This window comes from Phyllostomus hastatus, unplaced genomic scaffold (assembly GCF_019186645.2).
Source record: "Phyllostomus hastatus isolate PE091 unplaced genomic scaffold, TTU_PhHast_1.1 phas_scaffold_55, whole genome shotgun sequence".
Classification (NCBI taxonomy): domain Eukaryota; kingdom Metazoa; phylum Chordata; class Mammalia; order Chiroptera; family Phyllostomidae; genus Phyllostomus; species Phyllostomus hastatus.
In genome coordinates, this window is record NW_025334035.1 from 7,296,509 (window position 1) to 7,318,177 (window position 21,669).

Below are 21,669 nucleotides of genomic sequence, written 5' to 3' on the forward strand. Positions count from 1 at the left end.
TGACCTCCCCTCTACGCACCCCACAATAAAACATTGACCAAGACAATCACCCTGAGCATCTCCAGTCCAAGAGACCATTCACTAAACCTGCGCGTCGGCTGGTGTCTTAGCAACAGCCACGCGATACCACCCCTTCCCCTGCCATCCCTCTCCTACCTTATTAGACCGCAAGGGGAGGGGCCAGGAGTCCTGTACCCAATAGGAGGGGAGCAGAGGAGGGAGTCCTGACCGCGTCCCCGTTGCTAGGGAAACCGCTGCAGCCTGAGTTTGCGCGGGATGCCGCGCGCCGAGGAGCTGGCTGTGCTGGCTGAAGAGAACCCGGACCAGGAACCCGGCGGGGACCCGCGCCTGCGACTTCTGGGAGCCTACGTGACCCAGAGCCTGCGGCCAGCTGCGGGCTCCTGGGAGCGCTGCGCGGGCACGGCCGAGGCAGAGCAGCAGTTCCACGCCTTCCTGGGCCACGATGCTGCGGAGGGGCCGAGGCCGCTGCTGGTGGTGCGGCCCGGGCCCGCGGGCCTGGCGTTGTGGTCGGGGCTGGACGTGGATCCCGACTTCAACCCTCCTCGCGCTAAGGGGCTTTTTTTCCTGCGCACCAGGTCCGAGCCGCCCGGGCCTAATAGCCTCCGCGGTGCGGTGCTTTGCGGGGACGTGCCCGCTGCGCCTCTGGAGCACCTGGCCGCGTTGTTCTCCAAGGTGAGGGTGGGTAGGTGACCCTGCGCTGGCTGCAGCCCCGGAGGGGGAGGGGCGGGCCTACGGGGCGGAGGCGGGGCCATCGGGAAGGGGCGGGGCCATAGGAGAGCCCAGTGTCCTAGCGGAGTTTGATTCCTATGAAAAGGGGATAGGTGGGGGCGGAACTGGACGGAAAATAGGACACGGGGGTGGACACCTCAGAGGCTAGCTGGGGAAATCTAACTAAGGGCCCGGTCAGAGTGGGACTGTGAGAGGTCTAGGACTTGGTAAGGTTCAAGCAAGAGTAAGGGGAGTCCAGAGTCTTAAGAGTTTCTGGGGCCTGACCTCTTTTTAAGGCTATGTTATCTTAATCTCTTCCAAGTTGCACTGGGGAAGACTGGAAGTGGTGAACAAAAGGGCATTTCTGTTGGGCCACTGAGGCTATAAACAGTGTTTGCTTCTGCGGAAGGGCTAAAAGGGGTAGATGATTTGGTTTTGATTTTCATGTCATTCATCCCACAACCATGAACCAAAGATCAGACCTGTGCTCTGATAAATTGGGGCATCCACTGGGAAATGTCCAACAGGCACTGGGAGGGGCCTGCCTGGCGCTCAGGGAGGAGGGTCTCCAGAGGTGTGGATTTTACAGTGCTTTGGTGGCCCCACAGCAGAGCCGAGAGAGCCAGAGATTTATGAGGGGTTATTCAGGAGAGGTTGCTGGGACACTTAGACCTTTCTGGAATGGTAGTACACTGCCCTGCAAGTTGAATGTGTGTGCTTCTTGGTGTTTGGTGTCCTGGATCTTGCAGATTATGAAATAGTATTTACAGAGTACTAGCTAAATGATGTTTCATGTGACAGGTGCTATGGGGAATATCAAAGAAATACAGACAAGATCTCATCCATGAAATTAATCATAGACTTAAAAAACTTAAAACTAGTCTGACTGGGGTAAAGTCAAATTGGCCCCAGTGCTGGACTTTGGTCCTGGAGGCTCTCCACTAAGTCAAGTGTTAGCCCCTTTGGTTACTTTATTAGGAGGCAGTGGGAGGAAAGAATTTCTGGTAAGGGTCTGGGATGACACAAGGTCTCAGGGGGCCCATGAAAGCTAGGTTTCTCATTAGATATGAAAGTAATTCAGTATTTTAACAACCAGAATGGTTTTGCTGCTCTGCACTGTCTGAACAACATTCCTGCAGAAGTCCAAGCTTGGATCAAATCCCCTTGTGAATGATGGGGAGATACTTGTGTGTTGTGAGAGCCATGCTTATCCTCAAGTGTTGAACTGGCTCCTGAGCAAAAGAAAAGAATTAGGAAAAATAGAGAGCAAGGTAACTTTCAGGAATGGGGAGCAGATTGAACAAAGATTCCAAGATGGAACTATACCTAATGTATGTGGGAGACAGCAGTGCCATCTCAGTTTTGTGTCACAGCCAAAGAAATGTAGTCCAGGAAACAAAAGTAATTCTAAAGTAATCCAAACCCTCAAATGTTTGAGGATTTTGACTGGTGCCTTGAAAAGAGATTGGAAATAAACTAAATGTTCATCACTAGGCCGCTAGGTGAATGAAGTATAAGATCCATCTATAACTAAAGGGAATGATTGATGTGAAACAGTCCTTAAGATAAACATGTAAAATAAAGAGATAAAGATAAGATAAAATTCACTCTCCCAACATTTTCCAAGTGAAGAGTACAATTTGAGGGAGGCCCCCCCAAAAGAGAATTATCTTCTAGAGGGTGAGTGCCTTGCAGTACAGGCTTCCCCTGTTAGGTAAGAGTTCCAGGAATCCATCTGCATCAGTGCACCAGCTGGCATTGTTGTGAGAGGCTGTTCGGCTTCAGTGAATTTTTTTGAAAACTCAACACATTTACCCATTTCACCTGGGTGATTTATAAGGTCACCTGCTCATGCTGGCCAAAAACAGCATGACCCCTGTGCCCCACCCTCCCTATTTACCTGATCTTGCCCCAAGTGACTTTTTTTTGTTTCCCTGGATAAAAGAAGTCCTCATTGGGAAATGTTTTGTCAATGTGGAAGAGGTAAAACAAAAAAATGGCAGAAACGCTAAAAGGCATCACAATTGATGAGTTCAGAAACTGTTTTGAGCAGTGGAAAAAAAGTGTCTTGATAGGTGTATTACATCAATTGGAGACTACTTTGAAGGTGACTGCAGTTTAAACATGTAAGAATAAGTACATGATTTTTAATAAATAAATTCTAGGTTTTTTGGGTCCCCCCTCATATTGTCAATCCCATGCAATAACTGTGCAACAAATCCTTGGACCCCACCCCCCTTTTGCATGAGTGAAACTATACCCACTAAACAATTATTTGCCTCTTCCTCCCTCCTGCCCCTGGCAACCACCATTCTACTTTGTCTCTATGAACTTGATCACTTCAGACATCTCATGTAAGTGGAATCATGTAGTATGTGTCTTTCTGTGACCAGGTACTTCACTTCACATAATGTCCTCAAGGTTCATCCATATTGTAGCATATGACAGAATTTCCTCCCTTTTTAAGGCTGAAATATATATATGTGGTGTGTGTGTGTACATACACACATACCACATTTTCTTTTTCAATTCATCTATGGGTGGACATTTAGGGTTTTTTTTTTTACCTCTTGGCTATTGTGGATAATGCTGCAATTTAAGATAATTTTTAAAGGTTCAGAATTTTGTGAATTGTATGTTACCATTTCTGATAAAAAGAAAGGAGAGAGGGAGATAAAAAGAGTAGAGGAAGGAGAAGGGAGGTAAGGAGAATAAGGGAGAGAAGCAGGGGGGAAGAAGGAGGGAGAGAAGGAAGGAAGGCAGGGAGGGAGGGAGGGAGGGAGGGAGGCAGAAGGGAGGGAGGATATTCACTGACAGTGATCCACAAGGGGAACTGGGTGTCTGAGGTACCAGGGTAGGACTTTCCACTGTAACAGCTTTTATGCTTCTAAAATTTACACCATGTAAATGTGTTATCTATTGAAAAACCTAAATAAAATTATTTTAAAAATACATCCAAGCCTTTACTTTCATTTCTCAAAACCTCTAACAGTGATTCTTAAGCTGTTCAACCACTTTTCCCCCATCTTCTTTCATATACCCTGGAGGTGATCCAGTGCCCCCTGTAAACTCTGCTTACCCTCAACCCAGAAGCCCGTCCCTCCCCTTCTGTCTTCTCTCTTCTCTGTACTGTGCAGCTCAATCCCCTTGTCCTTCGACCTCTTCACTCAGCATCACGAAATCAAAAAAATCCCACCTGGCTGAGAGAAGTATTCCTCTGCTTTCTGTGGGGGTAGGTGGGGGAGGGTGCATCAAGTATGAGGTTGACCAAAGCAGGAAGTTCTCTCCCAGTCACTTTATTCACTGCTGTCAGCTTATCTGTCCTAGAGCTCTGAAACTTGAATGCTCTTTTGAAGTCCTGTGTTTTGTAGAGGGAGCCTGGGATTTGGGGTGTGACAGAGCTGGGTTCAAACGCTGGTTCTGTCACAAGCAAAACTGAAACAGACTCATAGATACTGAGAACAGACTAATGGTTGCCAGAGGGGTGAAAAAGCTGATGGGGTTAAGAAGCACAAACTGGCGGTTACAAAATAGTCGTGGAGATGTAAGGTACAGCATAGAGAATATAATCAATAGTATTGTAATACTATGTATGGTGCTGGGTGGGGACCGTAGATATCAGGGGGGGGTCACTCTGTAAAGTATAGGGTTGTCTAACCACTATGCCATACACCTGAAACTAATACAAAGTTATAGTGAGTGTAAACTGTAATTGAAAAATAAAATTTAAAAAGAGAAAAGAGGACTAAGTTTAAAAATAGGGTAAGTAGTACTGGGAATATGTCATAATAATATGCTCTATTATCCAGCTAAATGCTTTTTCTCTGAACATAATTTTCTGTTTGGGTGTTTCAATCTGAAAGGATATAGCTAAATAGAAGGACTAAATAACAACAAATACTGATATATTAAAAAATAAACAACTGGTTCTATCAAATTCATCAGCATGATGTGAGCAGAGGTGAGCTAACGCTCACCTCTGTCAGGGCCAAACTACCCTGTAGGGGTCTCATGAAACTTAGTAGTAATATGTTAAGACAGCTGGAACAGAGTTATGTTATAGGTAATCCATAAATGACAGGAATTACTGTCACTCTGCATCCCACTTAAAAGTCTTCTCACTCTCCTGACCTGTCCTTGTCTCTTTGCTCTGCCCAAGTCCATTTCTCCCTGGGGTGCTGAGCTGCATGGCCAAAGTCTCTTCTCTCAGCTTCACTCTGTGATGTTCTTTCTTAGTTTAAAAAAATGGAGACAATGAAATTTCTACAAACTCTTATACCTACCCCATATGCCGCTATCTGTAGGCACGTCCACTGCCATTCCTTCCGTTGCTGAGATGGACTGTCTGCTGTCATCCAATGCCAGCCTTAACACCAAAACTGCTACTTGTGCTCTGAATCCTCCCATTCTCATCTTGAGGAGGTAGCACCAGCAATTTTCCCCTCTCTTTTACATTCTTATTTTTTCACTCTCCACTAGATAAATCCCATCAAACAAAATACTCATTCCTCGCACCATCTATCATCCCATCTGTATGGTTCCTTTACAGCAAACTCTAGCCTATGTGTCTGTCCCTGCTGGGTCCCATACCTTTCCTGTTTTATCTTATACTCATTTGTCAGGTGTTTACCCTCATACTGCATGGGAGGGAACTTAGGGAACCTCTGCGTGTCACTGCCCACCTCCACTCTCAGTGTTTCCCCTGTGTGCCTGTGAGTGAGCAGGATTCAGCCCAGCTCCTGACGAGCTTCTCCTTCTAGAAGAACTTTCTTCACTTGGCTTCCAGGACACTAGTCTTCTGGTTTCTCCCTGTCCCCCTGGCCATTCCTTCTTAGTTTTCATAGGAGATACCACCTCTTCTTTCAACTTCTTAACATGGGAGGGCCCTAGAGCTCATTCCTTAGACATCTTTTCTGCTTAATTCCTTTGGGGTGCCCATTCGGTTTTAGAGTTTTACAAACCATCTGTACCTGGCACCTCCCAACTTTGTCATTTCCAGCCTTCTCTGCTCCTCTGAACTCCTAAATGCCACAGCCAGCTGACTGCTCAGTTTCCCCAGTTAGAAGTCCAACAGATATATAAAATTCTAATGTGTCCGAAAGCATACTCCTGAACATCCCTCGAGAACTGACTCCACTCTTCTCTTCCCACATCTAATGGCAGCTCCATTCTTCCTGTTGCATAAGTCTCAAAACTTGAAGTCATCCTGATGCCTGTTTTTTTTTCTCACAATCCCACAACTAATCCATTAAAAAATCACATAAGCTGAGCCTTCCACATTTATGTAGAATCAGACCATTTCTTACTGTCTCCCCTAATCCCTCCTGTGCCAGCCACTGTCTTCTGTATAATAGTAATAACTGGCTATCTGATCTTTTTCCACGTTTCCCCCTACAGTCTGTGCTCAACGCAGAAGCTGGAATGATCCTACCATATCACTCCCTTGCTCAAAACCCTTCAATGATTTCCATTGCTCTGAGAGTAAAAGTCAAAATTCTATAGGCAGGGTTGCATGTAATTTGACTCCCTTCACTCACCCCTACTCTTGTTACCCTGTTTTGGCTTTGCTGCCCTCTACACCGCTCCTTGCCCATACTAAGCATGCTCCCACCTTAGGGCCTTTCCATTGTCTGTTCCTTCTAACCACAATACATACACTTCCCTTAACAATGTATACGGCACTTTCCCAGTCCTCCCCAGTCTTCGTTCAAATGTCACCTCAGTGATGCCTGCACCAATCACTCCATTCACAATTGCAAACCCTCCTCCCCACATTTTAGATTCTCCTCATCTGCTCTTCCCCCCTCCATAGCTCTTGTTCACTGACTCTTTCTCCACTAGAATATAAACTTTATGAGGTCAGTAATCTTTGTATGTGTTGTTCACCAGTGTACCTTCCCAGCACCTAGAATAGTACTAGCATATAGTAGATGTTCCATAAATATTCACTAAATAAGGGAATGAGTGAATTTTAATTTCATAGAGTTCACATTCATTATCTTCCTATCACTGAAAGCCCTCCAAAGTCCAATCCAAACCCACCTACCCTTTTTCTTCAGACAGCAAATATTCTTCTATGAACATCTATTGAGTGCTTCCTATATGCCAGATCCAAGGGAGGACTGCCCATATGTAAACAACAATAAGATCAGTACCTCCCTTTGAGATCTTAGGAAAATTCTTTTTTATACGCTCTCCCCCTCTTGTTTATCATTTCTGCCCTAGGTCCAAAGGGTCCTTTCCTAACATGAATGTGAGTTGAGCTCAACTTGTGACATTTTATTTCTTGGAACTCTCGATTCACCTGTAATTGTAAGTTCTCAGTTCAGTGATTATTTTCAGGCTGACCAGGCAGGGATCACCCTCTTGAATTTTACATGTTAGATCTATTTTGTAGCCACACAGACTTATTAGTCATATATAGAGCCCAACCAACCATATAAATGCATATTTCCTTTTCATTATTTATTTAACAGTCCCTTATCACATTACTGGATTTTTTCTTTTTCTTTATAGTGCTCCCTTTATATTAGTTGTGAGCATTTAACAGGCAGTTTCCTAGTGAGTTGTATTAATTATAACTTTTTAAGTTGCTAGTGATAGAAACTCAATTTGAACTAGCTCAAAAAGTTCAAGGGCAGGAGCTTGAAGGATGTCATAGGCCTTGGCCTTGCCCCCGCCCCACCTGTAAAATCCCTCTTCTCCCTATTGGCTCCATGTGGGAGCAAGATTGCCACTAGTAGCTCCACACTCATAAGCAAGAGAAGGCTTCTCCAGAAATTCATATAAGAGACTTTGGTCTGACTCACTGGTTCAGATTTATTCATAATGTTCACCTCTGGATCTGGAGATGGGTACTGAAGGAAGAGGAACCATGTTGGGTGTCCCAAACTAACTAATGTTCACCCTACAGAGAGCTGCAAGATGTTCAACTTTGCTTTACATTTTTTAGATGCTGCATCACACTCCCTGGAGACAGAGGGTCATCTTCACCTTCACTTGTGCTATGTTTTGCCTCTGGCCTTTGTATATGTTTTAATCACCTCTTATTCACCCTGTTGATTAGGGAGGCACTCCTGCCCTAGGGTTAATGGGCTGGCTAACTACAGAACACAGGTCAAATGAGACTGACAGCAATTGAATAGTCACATATACTCACAACCCAAAGGAGGAGGACACCATGCCACACAGGGCCACCTGGGGCTGCCCTCTGGGCCACCTGGGAACAGAGTGAAAAACCAGGAGCTGTGGGAGGCAAGCTTTGTAGTATTAAGCGTGTGTGGTTTCCACTGGATCTTGTGGGAGAATGAAATTGACTTGTTTGAATAACTCCACTGGCTGGCAGGGACCTGAAGCCTACTCCTCTAGGATAAGCAGCAACTATGCCTCTTCTTGATAAGGAGGACTGTTTGACCAATGGACCTTATGTGTAGGAGCTAAGAGGGAAGGAAGCTTGTGATAGGCTTTCCAAGGCTCTCTTGATTTTATCAGATGTCAAAGCACAACAAAATGCTACTTTTTAATATCAGGCCTTACAGCATAGTGACTTGCAAAAGGTTGTGCATAGTTTTCTGGGCCTTTCTCAGAGTAGTCTTTCTGTAAGTTCTCAGAAGTAGAACATCTGCTTTTCTTCCCTGTGCACCTTTCTTCCAGGTTGTTATCCCCATCTTGGCCAACAAGAAGAATCACCTAGACTGGCCCCCTGTGGTATGTCAAGATGTCCAGCAGCATGCCCACAGCCTCCAGTGTGACCTCATGGTTGTCCTTGAGTACAGGAGGGGGAAGACTTTGTTGCCTCTTCCAGCAGGCTCAGAAAAGATGGCATTTTGGGATTCTGAAAGTGATACTGTGTAAGTACCACCAGCCTAGCCACATGGGTCTCTGTGATATGGGAGAAGTTGGTTTATCTGAGTGTTTTCCTTATGACTTTTCTGTTCCTGACTTTGCACATGTCCTTGTGCTGCACACAAGCCCACTTCTGCTGTTTGCCAACATCCTCGGACTGTATGTTTCGTGTTGATTGCTACCCTTGTCCCAGTCCCCCTGCCTGAAGTCTTTTAAGGCTACCACAGCATCATGGCCTCTTTTCCACCCAGAATTATGTCAGGGCGGAGAGCAGCCACACTGATTTCAGTGTTTTGCTTATCAGGACAGTGTCTCATGGTTGGCAAAAGCCCAGGTCCAGTCTGGGAGACAGCCATGCCACTTCCCAGCATTTACCCAGAACATAATGCCATAGAACTCATTCTGGTGGCTCTTGTTACAGTTCCAGACCCTCCTCCCCCAGCAGCTGGAGACTTTTTTCAGGTCCTGGGGATTTTTTTTCCAAATGGAAACAGATCTGGCTTTGTTAGAGCTTGAAGTCCACGCCTCCTGTGCCCAAGTAGGCATTAAAACCTGAGCCTCTTCTCCTTTAGGAATTATGTCTGCCATCAGCCTCTACTTACCATTCCAGCTACAAGATATCTTTGTCTGCGTCCCTCATAAAATGAGGTATTTTTATTTTTCTTTCAAGCCGGGCTAAATATCTAAATGATGTAGTTTGTTATATTCTACCCAGCATTTTTTTTTTTGGAGCAGGGAGCTCCTAACAAGATGCTTAGGTACAGGGGATTACTCAAACACAGAAAAGAATTTCATCTACTGGTTCAACAAAATAAAAATACTAGTGTCAGTTTCATTTACAACTCTTGTTGGTAGCACTAAGAAAGTCATTTTTTTTAATGTTTTAGAGTCCAACATTAAAATGTTTTGGGGGGGTCAACACAGCAACATGGACGGGTGGAGAACCATGGCAGAATCCACTATCTCTATCATTTCCTTGAGTGTCTGGAATAAAATGGGAAGGCTATGAGGCAAGGTCATGTAGAACCTAGTGCAGAGCTCTGGATCCCAGCTTTTACTCCAGACTCTGCCACATGCTGAAGGGTCACATATAAGCAGTCATTTAATCTCTCCCAGACTCCATTTTCTTCTCGCTTGTAAAATGTAGGTGGCCTTAGCACCTGCCTCTCACTCAGGTCCTTGTGAGACAGTATCTGTAAAGGTCTTAGGACAGCACTTAGCATATGATGGCACTTACTAAATGGTAGCTAACTATTATGACCAAGTTGGAGGAATTTGAGATTGGGGATGGACCAAAAGTCAAAAGGCAAGGCCTGCTGATATCCAAGATGCACTAGATGTGCACCTTTAAGGATAATCTGGGGGAAGGAGGTCATAATGAAAGCTGAAGTGGGCGACTTCCAAGTTAGATGACCTCCATCCAACAAGTTGGGCAAATGCACAAATGTCAACTGGCCGCAGGTGCCTGAGACTACCCAGCATCTCTATGTGTTCATGGCAACAGGCCATCTTCCTGCATGGGCTCAGACTGCCCTAATGCCTGGAGTTTCCCAATGCATTACTGTTATTGTTGTATGTTCAGGGCCCATGATTTGATCTGAAGAATAAGTAATGCGTGGGATGGCAATGTACTTTATAATGAGTTTTTGCTACTAGAAGTAATTTGCTACATATATCAATATAATTTGAAGCAATTTCCCAGTTAAATGGAAAAGTTATTTTAGTTTAATAAAAATATTCAATTTCACAATAAATAAATATAAATTACCATTTTCCTGTTCCTTTTATATTCTATCTAACATAACATTCAGTGTCTGTGTATATAATCATTACTGAGTTTATCACCCTTTGTTCAAACTTGGTAATTTCCCAAAAGGCTGGATCATATTTCAGGAAGGTGAGCATCTTCTCCCTTTAATGTAACATAATCGCTTGTGATTAAATTAAGCAAAGGTGGTTTCCTGGTATGAAAATATGAATGATAGACTCCCTTTCTTTGTCATTTGTGTCAAGTTCTTGGCGTAAACAATTTTTATTTAGAACTTAATGAAAAAGCAAATCAAAATATATTTTTCATTTTTAAGTCCTTCTAAAATATTCCTGGTTTGTTTGTTTATTAAAAAGATAGATGAGGTAGAATGCTTGGGAATTCCATTCTTTCCCAGAAAAGCAAGGACAGAGTGAAGTTAACATTGGTGTTCAGATCACTGGTGATTTGTTTTGGGGAGAAGGAAGTAACCAATTTCCTCTTGATGCAGAGGCCAGAACTAAGACCAACATGGGGAAATCACAGGAAGGTGGATGTGTTTCCATGTAGAGACACATTTTCTCCTACAGAGAGCCCACCTACTGAGGAATGCACTGCTTTGTCAAGTTGAGAGGCTACTGACATTATTGGGATTCAAACAAGGTCTGGGTGGATGTGCAAATGTTTCCTGTCTAGTATATATCTGCATTGACAGAAAGACTTCACAGAATTTGAAATTCTTAAACTAGGCTTCAGAATATTGGTGAACACTGCCTTGAGTAATTGTGTATGCATGCATGCATAAGCATTTTGTCTGGGGAGGATCTATACTTTGAATTAACTACTTATCAGTCTACTGTCCAACGAAAGTTAAGAATGACAGGACTAGCTCTGGCCAGCATCACTCAGTTGGTTGGAGTGTCACCCTATAACCAAAGGATTGGGGGTTCAATCCCCGGTCAGGGAACATACTTAGGTTATGGGTTCAATCCCTGGTCTAGGTGTGTATGGGAAGCAACCACTCAATGTTTCTCTCTCTTTTTTCCCCTCTCCCTTTCTCTCTCTCTAAAGCAATGAAAAAATGCCCCCAGGTATTGATTTTTTTTTTAATTTTTTCAAAGAATGCCTGGATTAGATGGAATTTCCCACCTATTCTTTTAAAAATTTGGGATTCGGTTTAGGGGGCACACAGAGTTAAGTTATTTCCAATGTTTCAAGAGATTTGTTGGGCCTTTCACAGCTTGGATTCCACAGATAAGTCTGTCATCTATGCCATTGAGTCTTCAGTGATCCAGTGGAGCCACCAAGTACAGCTGGTCCTCAAGAAAGAGTCTTCCCAGCCGCTCCTACAAGGGGAAAATCCCACCCCTAAGGTGGAGTTGGAATTCTGGAAGAGCAGGTACGCACATGCTCACTCAGACCTGGCAGCTGTCTTACAGAAGGTCATGGCCTGGGGGAGCCAGCCATGAGTCTGGTCCCACCTCCAGGCGTTTCTCACATCCTCTAGAGCAGACAGCTCAGGGCCATTTGGGTCCATGCAGTTTTCCTACACTCTGGGAGAGGCACCCTTTCGTAGGGTTCAGTGGTTGCCCCTCCTCCTTCCTGGGCTACAGTCAGTGTATCTTCTGACATTTCTTCAAAGGCTCTTTCAATTATATATAAAATTAATTAGTTCTCTTTTATATATTTTTCTTACTTGCCAACTCCCTTCTCATTTGACAGTCAAGGCTACACACACACATACACACACACACTTTTGGTAAGAAGCTGAAGAAAAAGAGTGTTTTGGCAGTAGGCTGCAGAAAAGCCTCTCCTCGGTCTCAGCTGGTCATCAGCAGCACTTGAAAGCCCATCAGCCTCTGTGTCCCAACTCCACAGACTTCCAGAAAGGCCTAATTATTGCTCCTGCTGATTCCACCTCTGGCTCCCCATTTCCTTGATCCTATTTATCATTTTGCTGATTAAGCTTTTACTCAAAAGGAGATAGATGTTTGAAGCAGATGTCCCTGTCCTTGCACTGAATGGAGAGCATCCATATCACATGACCAGGCATGCCTGTAGGGCTTTAGCCACCATTAGTGCTGCTGTACTGAGATGTCCCATCCTCTGCCTGGTTCTGACCGTTCTGCTGACCTACTGCGGGGTGCTGCTCTAACAGCCTCACTCTGACACCTCACTCACCCACCCCAAACCTTCCTGCAAGAGCTAATGACCTCCAGCTGCCAAGCCTTTGAGCCACCAGATGTTCACAGCAGTTTTCCCTCCTATTACCTCCTAGAGCTGCCCCTTGGAACCATGTCCCCAATGCAGGCTTTTGCCTTTGCTGTTCTGGGCACAGATGCCCCAGCTACTTGGGCTGGAGCCAGCCTGTGTGGAAGCCCCTGAGGCAGCCTCCTCTCTGTTTGCCAGGGGGGTTGGGGGGTAGGGGGGTTATCGCCATGTGACTGGTGTTCCCCGACATTCACCTGGACTCACCTCCTCCATGGTGTTACAGGTCTGAGGATCTGGAATACATTTACAATCAACTCAGAAAAATAAAGGTGAGGGGCCTGGCGGGGCTCCTGGACAAGCTTCAGAGCAGCTACTTCCCAACTTTCCAGGCAATGTTCAGAGATGTTGTAGCAGGTGAGGAGCAGCAAGTATTTTTGTGAATACGTTTATCTCAAATTTATAATTTATGGCTGAATTATCTTCTCTCTCTGATTTTAGCAGTTTTAAGTCCTTATAACCCTCCAACCCCACACAATCTAGCATGATAAGAATACCAAATCTAGAAGCAGGAGGGCAGCTATCCTGTGCTCTGTTTGCATTTCCACCACTTTGTAACCTAGGGAAAGTCCCCTAAGTCTCTGAGCTCTGGTGTATACCATGGTTGTGGTACACACACACTTCCCACCTACTTCCTTGGGCTGCTGTGATATAATATAGGTGGAAGTGGTTTACTGACTGTACCACACTGCACAAATGCATGTTTTTATCTCTCACTTCTGGAATTCAGGCCTCTTTGCCCCTGGCTCCTCTAGGTCTTTATTCCATTGCTAGCTCCATTCTGCTTTTTCCATTCCTACTGTCAGAAGGGACTGTAATTTCCTGGCCATCTGAGCACCAGGCAAGATCAGCCCTTGTCAAAATTGCAAAGCCAGCAAAGTCTATAATTAGAAGTAGTTAAGTTATTCCAGGGTTCCCTCTCCCCTCAACAGTGCACTTTGCTTCTTTCCTTTCTCTTTTCAGACCTCTACCTACCTCTGCAGGATTGTAGGTCAGAATGTGCTTTCAGAGGTATTTGCCATTTCACATGATTTACACTCAATCCAAGCAGTGATTTCCAGACATTTTTTTCTCTATCAGTACTCTGTCTCCAAAGACAATTTCCTATGTCAGTCCCACAACATACAACTAATAAAGATATATTTGCTCTGTCAAAGAGGGGAGTGTCCTGTGTCCCTAGCACATTGGTTGATTCTTTGTCCCACCTTTTTCTCCAAATGGTGGGGAGCTTGCAAACCACTCAGCTACAGGAATGAAAGTTGCAGTGGTGGAGTTTCTGACACAGGCTCCATAACAGAGAAGAACTTGCAGAAGTAGTTAGGCTTTGAGGTCCTTCTGGCCCTGAAGTCTTATCACAGAGTCTGCTCTGCCCGCACATAAAGCTGGGTTGGAACAAAGCGCTCCTTGAGGCCTTGGTTTATTGCTTCACTGAGAGATTTCATGTCCCAGAGGAATTGATTGTTGTTCCCAATTTGTAGTTCAATAAAAATGGTAATATGTATACCACCGTTGGTATGAGAGATTATTGTGGGGGATGTATATAGACAGGCATACTTAAAAATGTATAAAAGGGTACCTATTTTAGATAGATGATGCCAGTTTTCCATTGATGTTAGTGATTCAAAGTTCTTATTTTATATGATTTTATTTAAGTTAAAATGAAGGTCAGTTCAGAGAAAATTTAAGTAATACTATAGGTTATATGCAGACATGATAAGTATCTTAAGGGAGGTATGCACATGACTGTAATTTGGGACTCTGAAATTTAAAAAAAGTAGTAGAATTATGTTTGTGAGTTGATTATTAATAAATTAATAGACTATGATTATTTACACTATTATTTGTTATAAAAGATTTGGTTCCCTATGCCAGCTTTAAAGTTATTTGCAGTAGAGTATATAATGGCAATGAAAAGAAATTAGAAAAAAGCTGTTATACTAATACCAGATAAACACTACTGTAAAAATAAAAATCCTTGAAATATATAACTCCATTTGGATAATAGAAGAAAATAATTTTGATTAGAGGAACTGAGTATAGACCTTGTCAGAAATTTTGTTACAATCTTTGAAAAGTAAAAATATTTTAGGGGCATTTTATGTGCATTACTCTTATTAGTCATATGAAGGGTTTTCATTGACTTACTGAAGGTCTGAGGACAGGGAGAGGAAAATAAATATTCCTGGGTTAGTAGACCTGAATTGGAAAAGAGTGACAAATGAAGAAGGAGGTTAAAAATATGTAGTCAAATGTGTTGGAACAAGGTTGTCTGAAGTGGAATTGATTAGGAAATAAAGAACCTTGGAACAGGAAGCAACAGTATCCTGGAGGGAAAGAGCAGACTAATTAGGGAGTTATCTCTGGCCACTAGGGGCAGGATTGAAATAGTGCAGCGTGTTGGCTCAGCTAGGATTTTTGCAGGTGGAAGAGATGTCGAAGTCCACTGGTGCTCTGGAACGGACTTGAACTGGCTTGCAGTTTCTCAGGAGAGCCCACTGTATGCAAATCTTTTCAAATTGTCCTCCCCAACACTCACTGAAGTCAAGTTGGTAGCTTTAGACTAGACATGGTGGTAATATTGGTAATATTTACACAATAGAAATTGGCAGATGCTATGAATAAAGGATTTTGTCTCAGAAGAGCCTGTTGTTAAAGATTTCCCAAAAAACTACTGGGCAATCTTGTGCAACAGTCTTGTGCAACTGGCCTTTTATATTTACAGTTTGTAAAAGTTATGAGCCTAACCCTGTTCACCCCTTTTTCTTTATTTGCCTTGCGAGCCAAGGTGACTGCACCCTGGACTGAATGAGGCTGTCCTCAAACATTGTGCTCATAAAATCAGTGGAGTGCTTATTTGATTATGATTAAAGAAAGTTTTGCTTAAAAAAAACTATCATAAAGAGAAAGCTGCTCTGGCCTCTGGGCTCAGCTTCTTTTCTCATGACACCATGAAAGCTAAGCTCATGCTCATTAGAATGGCTGCTGAATTCTGACATGCCCCTCCCCACACAATGGTTTGCTGCTCCCAGCTCCCTCACTTTAAGATTCACTGCTCTAATCAATTTATCATGATATTTGACTTTCAAAAATTTGATTCGCATTCTACTTTCCACAACTCCATTTGGGGTATAAAGTACAAATGTTCACACCACAAACTCCTGCATATTGTGAGCCCCCAAACCATCAAGCCAGGGATTCAACATAATAACTTGGGGTAATCTTGCTTTTGCTCAGCAAGGCAGGACTGGCTGATGAACAGGAAGACCTTAGGCAAGTTGCTTAGGTCTTAAGTTCCTCACTTAGAAAGTAGAAGTAATGCCCTGGCTGGTGTAGCTCAGTGGATTGAGCGCGGACTGCGAGCCACACATCGCAGGTTCAATTCCCAGTCAGGTCACATGCCCAGGTTGCAGGCCATGGCCCCCAGCAACTGCACATTGATGTATTGATGTTTCTCTCTCTCTCTTTCTCTCTCTCTCTCTCTCTCTCCCCCCCCCCCGCCCTTCCCTCTCTAAAAATAAATAAATAAAATCTTTAAAAAAAAGAAAGTAGAAGTAATAGAGCCACTTTACAGGGTTTTCTATGAGACGGTATATATCTAATGGGTAGAACAATGCCTGGCATATTGGAACTGTTTTCTAAATAGTATATATTTTGAGCTTCCTTTAGGATAAACACAGAGCCTTATCCATATAATATAATGAAGGCTATCTGCTTTCATATGATAGGGCCTGATGTTTTACCCAGGAAAGAACTCATCTTTGTACACACTCCCTTGCTGTTCAGTTTACCAGTGGCCTTCTGCATTCCTTCTAACTTACCCTCAGTACCCCATGCTACTGGTTTTTCTACTTTCCCCTCTCTTTCACCATAAGATGATTGGTGAAAGGCACTTCCACTTCCTGGGCTGTGTCAAAGGAACTTGTAGGAGATTTTTCTGTCTTTTTTTGTCATCATCAGTCTTTGCTATTTCTCTGTTCCCTGTGACTTCTCCTCCATAAGAGCTCAATAAAATTCTTTATTAGCAAATATTCATCAGAGACATTACCCTTTATGGAACGCCCACTTTGGTCCAGCACTATGCTAGCTTTGTATGAAGAGTCTATTTGTACTACCTTCAGACCTTCACAGGAACTTATTTTTAGAGAGTGGGGAAAGGAAGGAGAGAGGGAGAGAAACATCATTGTGTGGTCTTCTCTCTAGTGCCCTCTACTGGGGACCTGGCCTGCAACCCAGGCAATCAAACCAGCAATCCTTTGATTAACAGGCCCATGCTCAATCCACTGAGCTACACCAGCCAGGGCAAGAACTCTTTAAATTAGTTACTGTCCAACCTATTTTTTGAGATTCAAAGAGGTTAAATGTGCCCAAGGTCATACAACTGGTAAGTGTCTGGGTTGATGTTTGAAGACATCTTTTGGCTCTGAAATCTGTCCTCTGTCATCTATTTTGTGTTGCCTTGGAGATATCAGCAGCAAAGTCATCAGCAAAAAATTACCAAGTGTCTTCCCCACACAGAGCACCAGGCTGGAGCTGAGAGGGCCAAGAAGTTCAGATATAGGAATGTTATAAGAAAGCCTCTTCAGACCATTATCTTAGCTGTCCAGGGCTCTTCAGATTTCAATAGCTTATCTTAAGAGCTAGAAAGTTTTGGGGGACCAGCCTTCTCTCTGTTCTCTCAGTTTGGGAAATTCAGACCCTTTATTTCCCAGGCTCCAGGGCTCCAACTTGGTGGATCTGAGCTCCAGGCAGAGAAAGGTAACTGTCTTCAGTTTCTTCCAGCTCTGATGGAAGCGAAGGACATCTACGCACACCTGATGCCACTCTACCGCCACCTGGAAACCCTAGAGAGTGTGGAGTTTCCAGAGGTGAAGCCATGGCTGCGACCTCTGCTCCATGTGGTCTGTCTGATTTGGGCCACGTGCAAGTCCTATTGCTCCCCAGGGCGGCTCACTGTGCTGCTGCAAGAGATCTGCAACCTTCTCGTCCAGCAGGTTGGCTCCCCCAGGACCCCTGGTGACCCCTCCCTGGGGGATGGTTGGCATTGAATCACAGAGGAGAGTAAAGTGTAGGGCAGGGAAATAATTACAGTCCTCAGAGTTCTCCCACTTGAATTATTTTACTAATCAAGCCAGTAACACACAAAGACATTTTCAGTAGTTCTGCAATATATAGTCTTTCTTTCCCCTCTACCCAAAACCCATGGTCTGATGAAGGGTAGGAGTGGTGAATTTCATCCTCCTTCATGATCTGTGCCCTCAGCCTGTTTTAAGTGAGCAGTGAAGCCTGATGGCTGAGAATGCTGTCTCTGGAGTCAGACATCTCTGTGCCAAATCCTGCATCACCACTTGTTAGGTGTGTGTGCCTGGTCAATTTGCTTATCTGCTCTGTGTCTCACTTTCCTTTGTGCAGTGGTAAAGAGAAGAGGCCCATCTCAGAGGGCAGCAGGGTGATTGTGGGGCTCTGATGAAATCACACAGAGCAAGGCTCTGTGTGCCCTGGACACACGGAGAACTCGGTGTCTGTCAGCTTCAGAAAAGCAGCCTTTTCGATCACATGCTTTATGCTCCCCCATCCTAGGGACGCTGGTAGCAACAACCAGGGCAGCGTAGACCTCCAGGAGTGTGTCTGTGAATAGAACTGGAGGTCTTAAGAAGGTTGGGGTGGTCTTCCCCCAAACTGGCCTCTTTTTTATCTAAGGAACTGAGACCCTGACTAACCAATGAACATGTTTAAAGAGGAGCTAATCATAACTAACATCTGTGAAGCACATTGCAGGCTCGAAATTGCTGTGACATTCATGATCCTGGACATTTTCAGATGAGCCCTATGAGGTAGGCAGGGAGAACCTTATTAAATTAGCATTGCTATTTAAAGATGTGGACTAAGGCTCCAGGAGGCTAACAAAGTTGCCAAAGGTCCCCTGACTCATGACTGGAAGCCAGGTTGCTTGATTCGTAGACCAATGTCCTTCCATCATTCCATGTTTGTCAGCTAGGAATCTTTTGGTTGAAAGTGTAAGGAAACCCAACCTAAAAAGATAATTTATTAGCTTACAGACCTCAAAAGACCAAGGTCAGACTAGCTTTAGCCATGGCTTACCATAAGGCCTTACATGGTGCCTTCAGGACCCAGTTTTATCTGCCCCCCCCCCCCCCCGTGGTGGTAGAGGCAGCTGTCTAACAGATTCAGCTCCATGGGTTTCCAGGTTAATTCTCTCAGAGGCAGGGAAATAATTATAGTTAAAGAATTCTTACATTTAAATTATTTTACTATTGAAAGTTAGTAAGAACACCTGAGAAAGAATACTTGCCTCAGCCCCAGCTGGCCCAACAAAAGACTCATGGTGTTTCTTGTCTCTGATTGGTCATTTGCCTAGCCCTAAGCCAATCACTGGCTATTTGGCTTTAACCCAGGCCCCAATCCACCTGTGGAACTGAGGATGGAGTCACATGTTTCTTATATTATACTCCTAAAAATATTACTTGGTCAATTATTCAGTTCAGAGCTGAAGTTGGCAAAGTTGTGGGATGTCCTGCACTTCCAACCAGGCTTAGTGACACTAATGTGTTTGCATTCCAGGCCTCTGATTATCTCAGCCCAGAAGACCTCCTAAAAAGTGAGGTAGGAGAAAGTCAGAGAAAACTGCAAGTGGTCATAGACACCTTGAACTTCTTCAAGCAGGTGTTTCAGGACAGAAGGGAGAACCTGCACACATACTTCAAAGGGAACCAGGAAGTCAGAGAGTGGGATTTCCAGTCTTCTTTGGTCTTTGTGCGATTGGACGGCTTCCTGAGACGGCTGCATGTGGTGGAGGTGAGTGTGCTTGTGCACCCCAGGCTCCCAGCTCCAGACAGGAGTGAACAATCCAGGGATCCACAAAGCAAATAGGAAAATGGCCAACGCAACATGATGGTCAACCCTCCATTGGTTGGAAGAACCCACAGTAAGATTCAAATAGTTGGATTTATCATTTGGATTGATCATCATATAATGGTGATTCTATTAGAAGTTTTGGAAAGTCTGGTTATAGACCCATTTAGGGAGAAGGCCCAAGGAATTGAAACTGGAAAAGACACTGGCATTTGGGCTGCCTGTCACTACCAAACCCAGTAAGCAATGACAGCAATTGAATCTTTATGGGCACTTTATTCAGGTGACCCATGATCTGAAAAGATGGTGGGTTCATACCCTAACAGACCATCTTGTTTTCATGTTCCAGGCCAGACCTTTTATAATGGGGAATAAACAAGGTGTGCCGAGGGCTTTGAGATTCAGAAGCTGGAATAGCTAACTGCCCTGGGCAGGGTGGTCATCTGTCTCTCCCTGGAACAAGAAGGCCCGGATGCCTCCAGTTGTCCCCAGGCAGTAATCTTTAGCAGTGCCCCAGAAGGTCAGCTATTTTCCCAGGAGCCAGGACGGACCTTATCTTTAGTTTCTGAAACAAAAGCTTTAACATACACATTACTTTCTGGACTTATGACTTTTACCTTAAGCTAAAATTTTCCAAGTCTTGAGTCCCCTATCAGATTCCGTCAACTAATTCAGTTGGTCTTCAAATTGCCCATAATCTTCAAACTTTGTTTCAAATACACCCTTGCTAAAAAGTTTGGTGTGCAAAATTCAAGTGAGCTGATTTGGATGCAGCTACCTATACCCAGAAAGCCAATACTTTGAACTTGCCCTTCTCCACTACCAGACTAGTGAATCTCAGTGCAAGATAAATGTGACTTTTGCTCAAAGTTGTGTCTCTCCCCAATTATTTAAAAGCGAAAGTGAATATTAGTTAAGGACTAGGGTGAGGAGACATGAAGCCTTTACTTTTGATTGGTTTTAGCCTCAGAATGTAATGTGGTTAACTGATCTTTTAACACTTCACCAATCAATATTTGCTGACTGGCCTTTGAGGGAAGGACAATGGACATAATACAATGAATACATACTTATTCTAAAATTTCTTTAGGATATTCAAGGTCAAGTTCAAGATTAAGACCATGGCCTAGAAAGACCGAAGAAAGATTAAAGTTACATCAATAGCTATGGTCAGCAGAGATTCAGGATGATGAGGGGGATATGTTGGGAAGAGGCTGGGATGAATGGCACAAACTGTGTGATTATGAGGATAAGAATATGAGATTGAATCTGTTCATTTCCCTTCCCAAACACTGATCCAACGCTGCTATTTACCAGGCCTTGAGCAGGCACTAGAGATACAATGATGACTGAAATATGGTTTTACCTATGAGAAGCCCTTGGACCAGCAGCCATAGCACAGGACAGCATAGACTACTGGAGGATACCCAAGGATGGAAAGACACAGAACCAGGAAGCTTCAGTGAGGTGTATTAAATACCATGATATGAGCAAAAACTGATGTGTGATTGGGAGCAAGAAAGAGGAATCCCTAACTCAGTGGGGCTCTGAGAAAGTGGTAAGCACAAGAGGAAGTAAATTTTGAAAGTGGATTAGGAATTTGCTGGGGAAAGAAGACGAGGAAGAGCATAGAGAGAGAGAAAATGTATAAGTGAGAAAGCCTGAAGCTGGATCTTTTGAAAGGTGCACCTTAAATCCTGCATCAGGATCATGGAAAGTATAAGTAATTGATATCCTAAATGCCTCTTCCCTGCTCCACCCGCCCCCCCCCCACCCCGTTATCCCACCATGCCTGTGCCCCTGCAAGCAGTTCCATCTCAATTTTTGATGTGTAACCTCTCCTCCTCTCCCCCTCCACTGTATTCCTCTCACCTCCCACATCAGTCCTTTTGCTGTTGTTTAGCTGAGCTGACCAGGTGGAGTGCCTGCTGTTATGGTACACAGCCTTGCAGGCTCTCCAGCCCTGCCTTGGCCCTGGAATGAAAGCAGAGCACAGCTCAGAAGTGACTGTGGGGCTGGGGCCCCAGTCCTATGCACACGAGCTCCTGGTGTGACTTTGCATATAGTCAGCTACTCTGACACCAGGGCACCTAATCTGCAGGATATATCTAGTAAATACAGGAAGCCAGAGCCACCAGCCTCCCTGGAGTCATTACCCTCACAAGAGTCCACTCTCAGGCTATTTTTTTCTTTCTGAATCAAGGGCACAG

General features: G+C 44.2%; 1 protein-coding gene across 2 annotated transcripts in view; it reads left to right on the top strand.

Annotated features, from left to right (window-relative positions):
- The first annotated feature begins 276 nt into the window (after positions 1-276).
- The window catches only part of DNAH9 (dynein axonemal heavy chain 9), a 336,893-nt gene continuing 315,500 nt past the window's right edge, over positions 277-21,669 (top strand). For both annotated transcript variants that reach the window (XM_045824289.1, XM_045824290.1), the window contains exons 1-6: positions 277-693; positions 8,383-8,579; positions 11,562-11,720; positions 12,816-12,946; positions 17,369-17,580; positions 19,169-19,402. In XM_045824289.1, coding sequence (XP_045680245.1) covers positions 277-693; positions 8,383-8,579; positions 11,562-11,720; positions 12,816-12,946; positions 17,369-17,580; positions 19,169-19,402 — 1,350 coding nt within the window. The remainder of the gene's footprint in view (positions 694-8,382; positions 8,580-11,561; positions 11,721-12,815; positions 12,947-17,368; positions 17,581-19,168; positions 19,403-21,669) is intronic.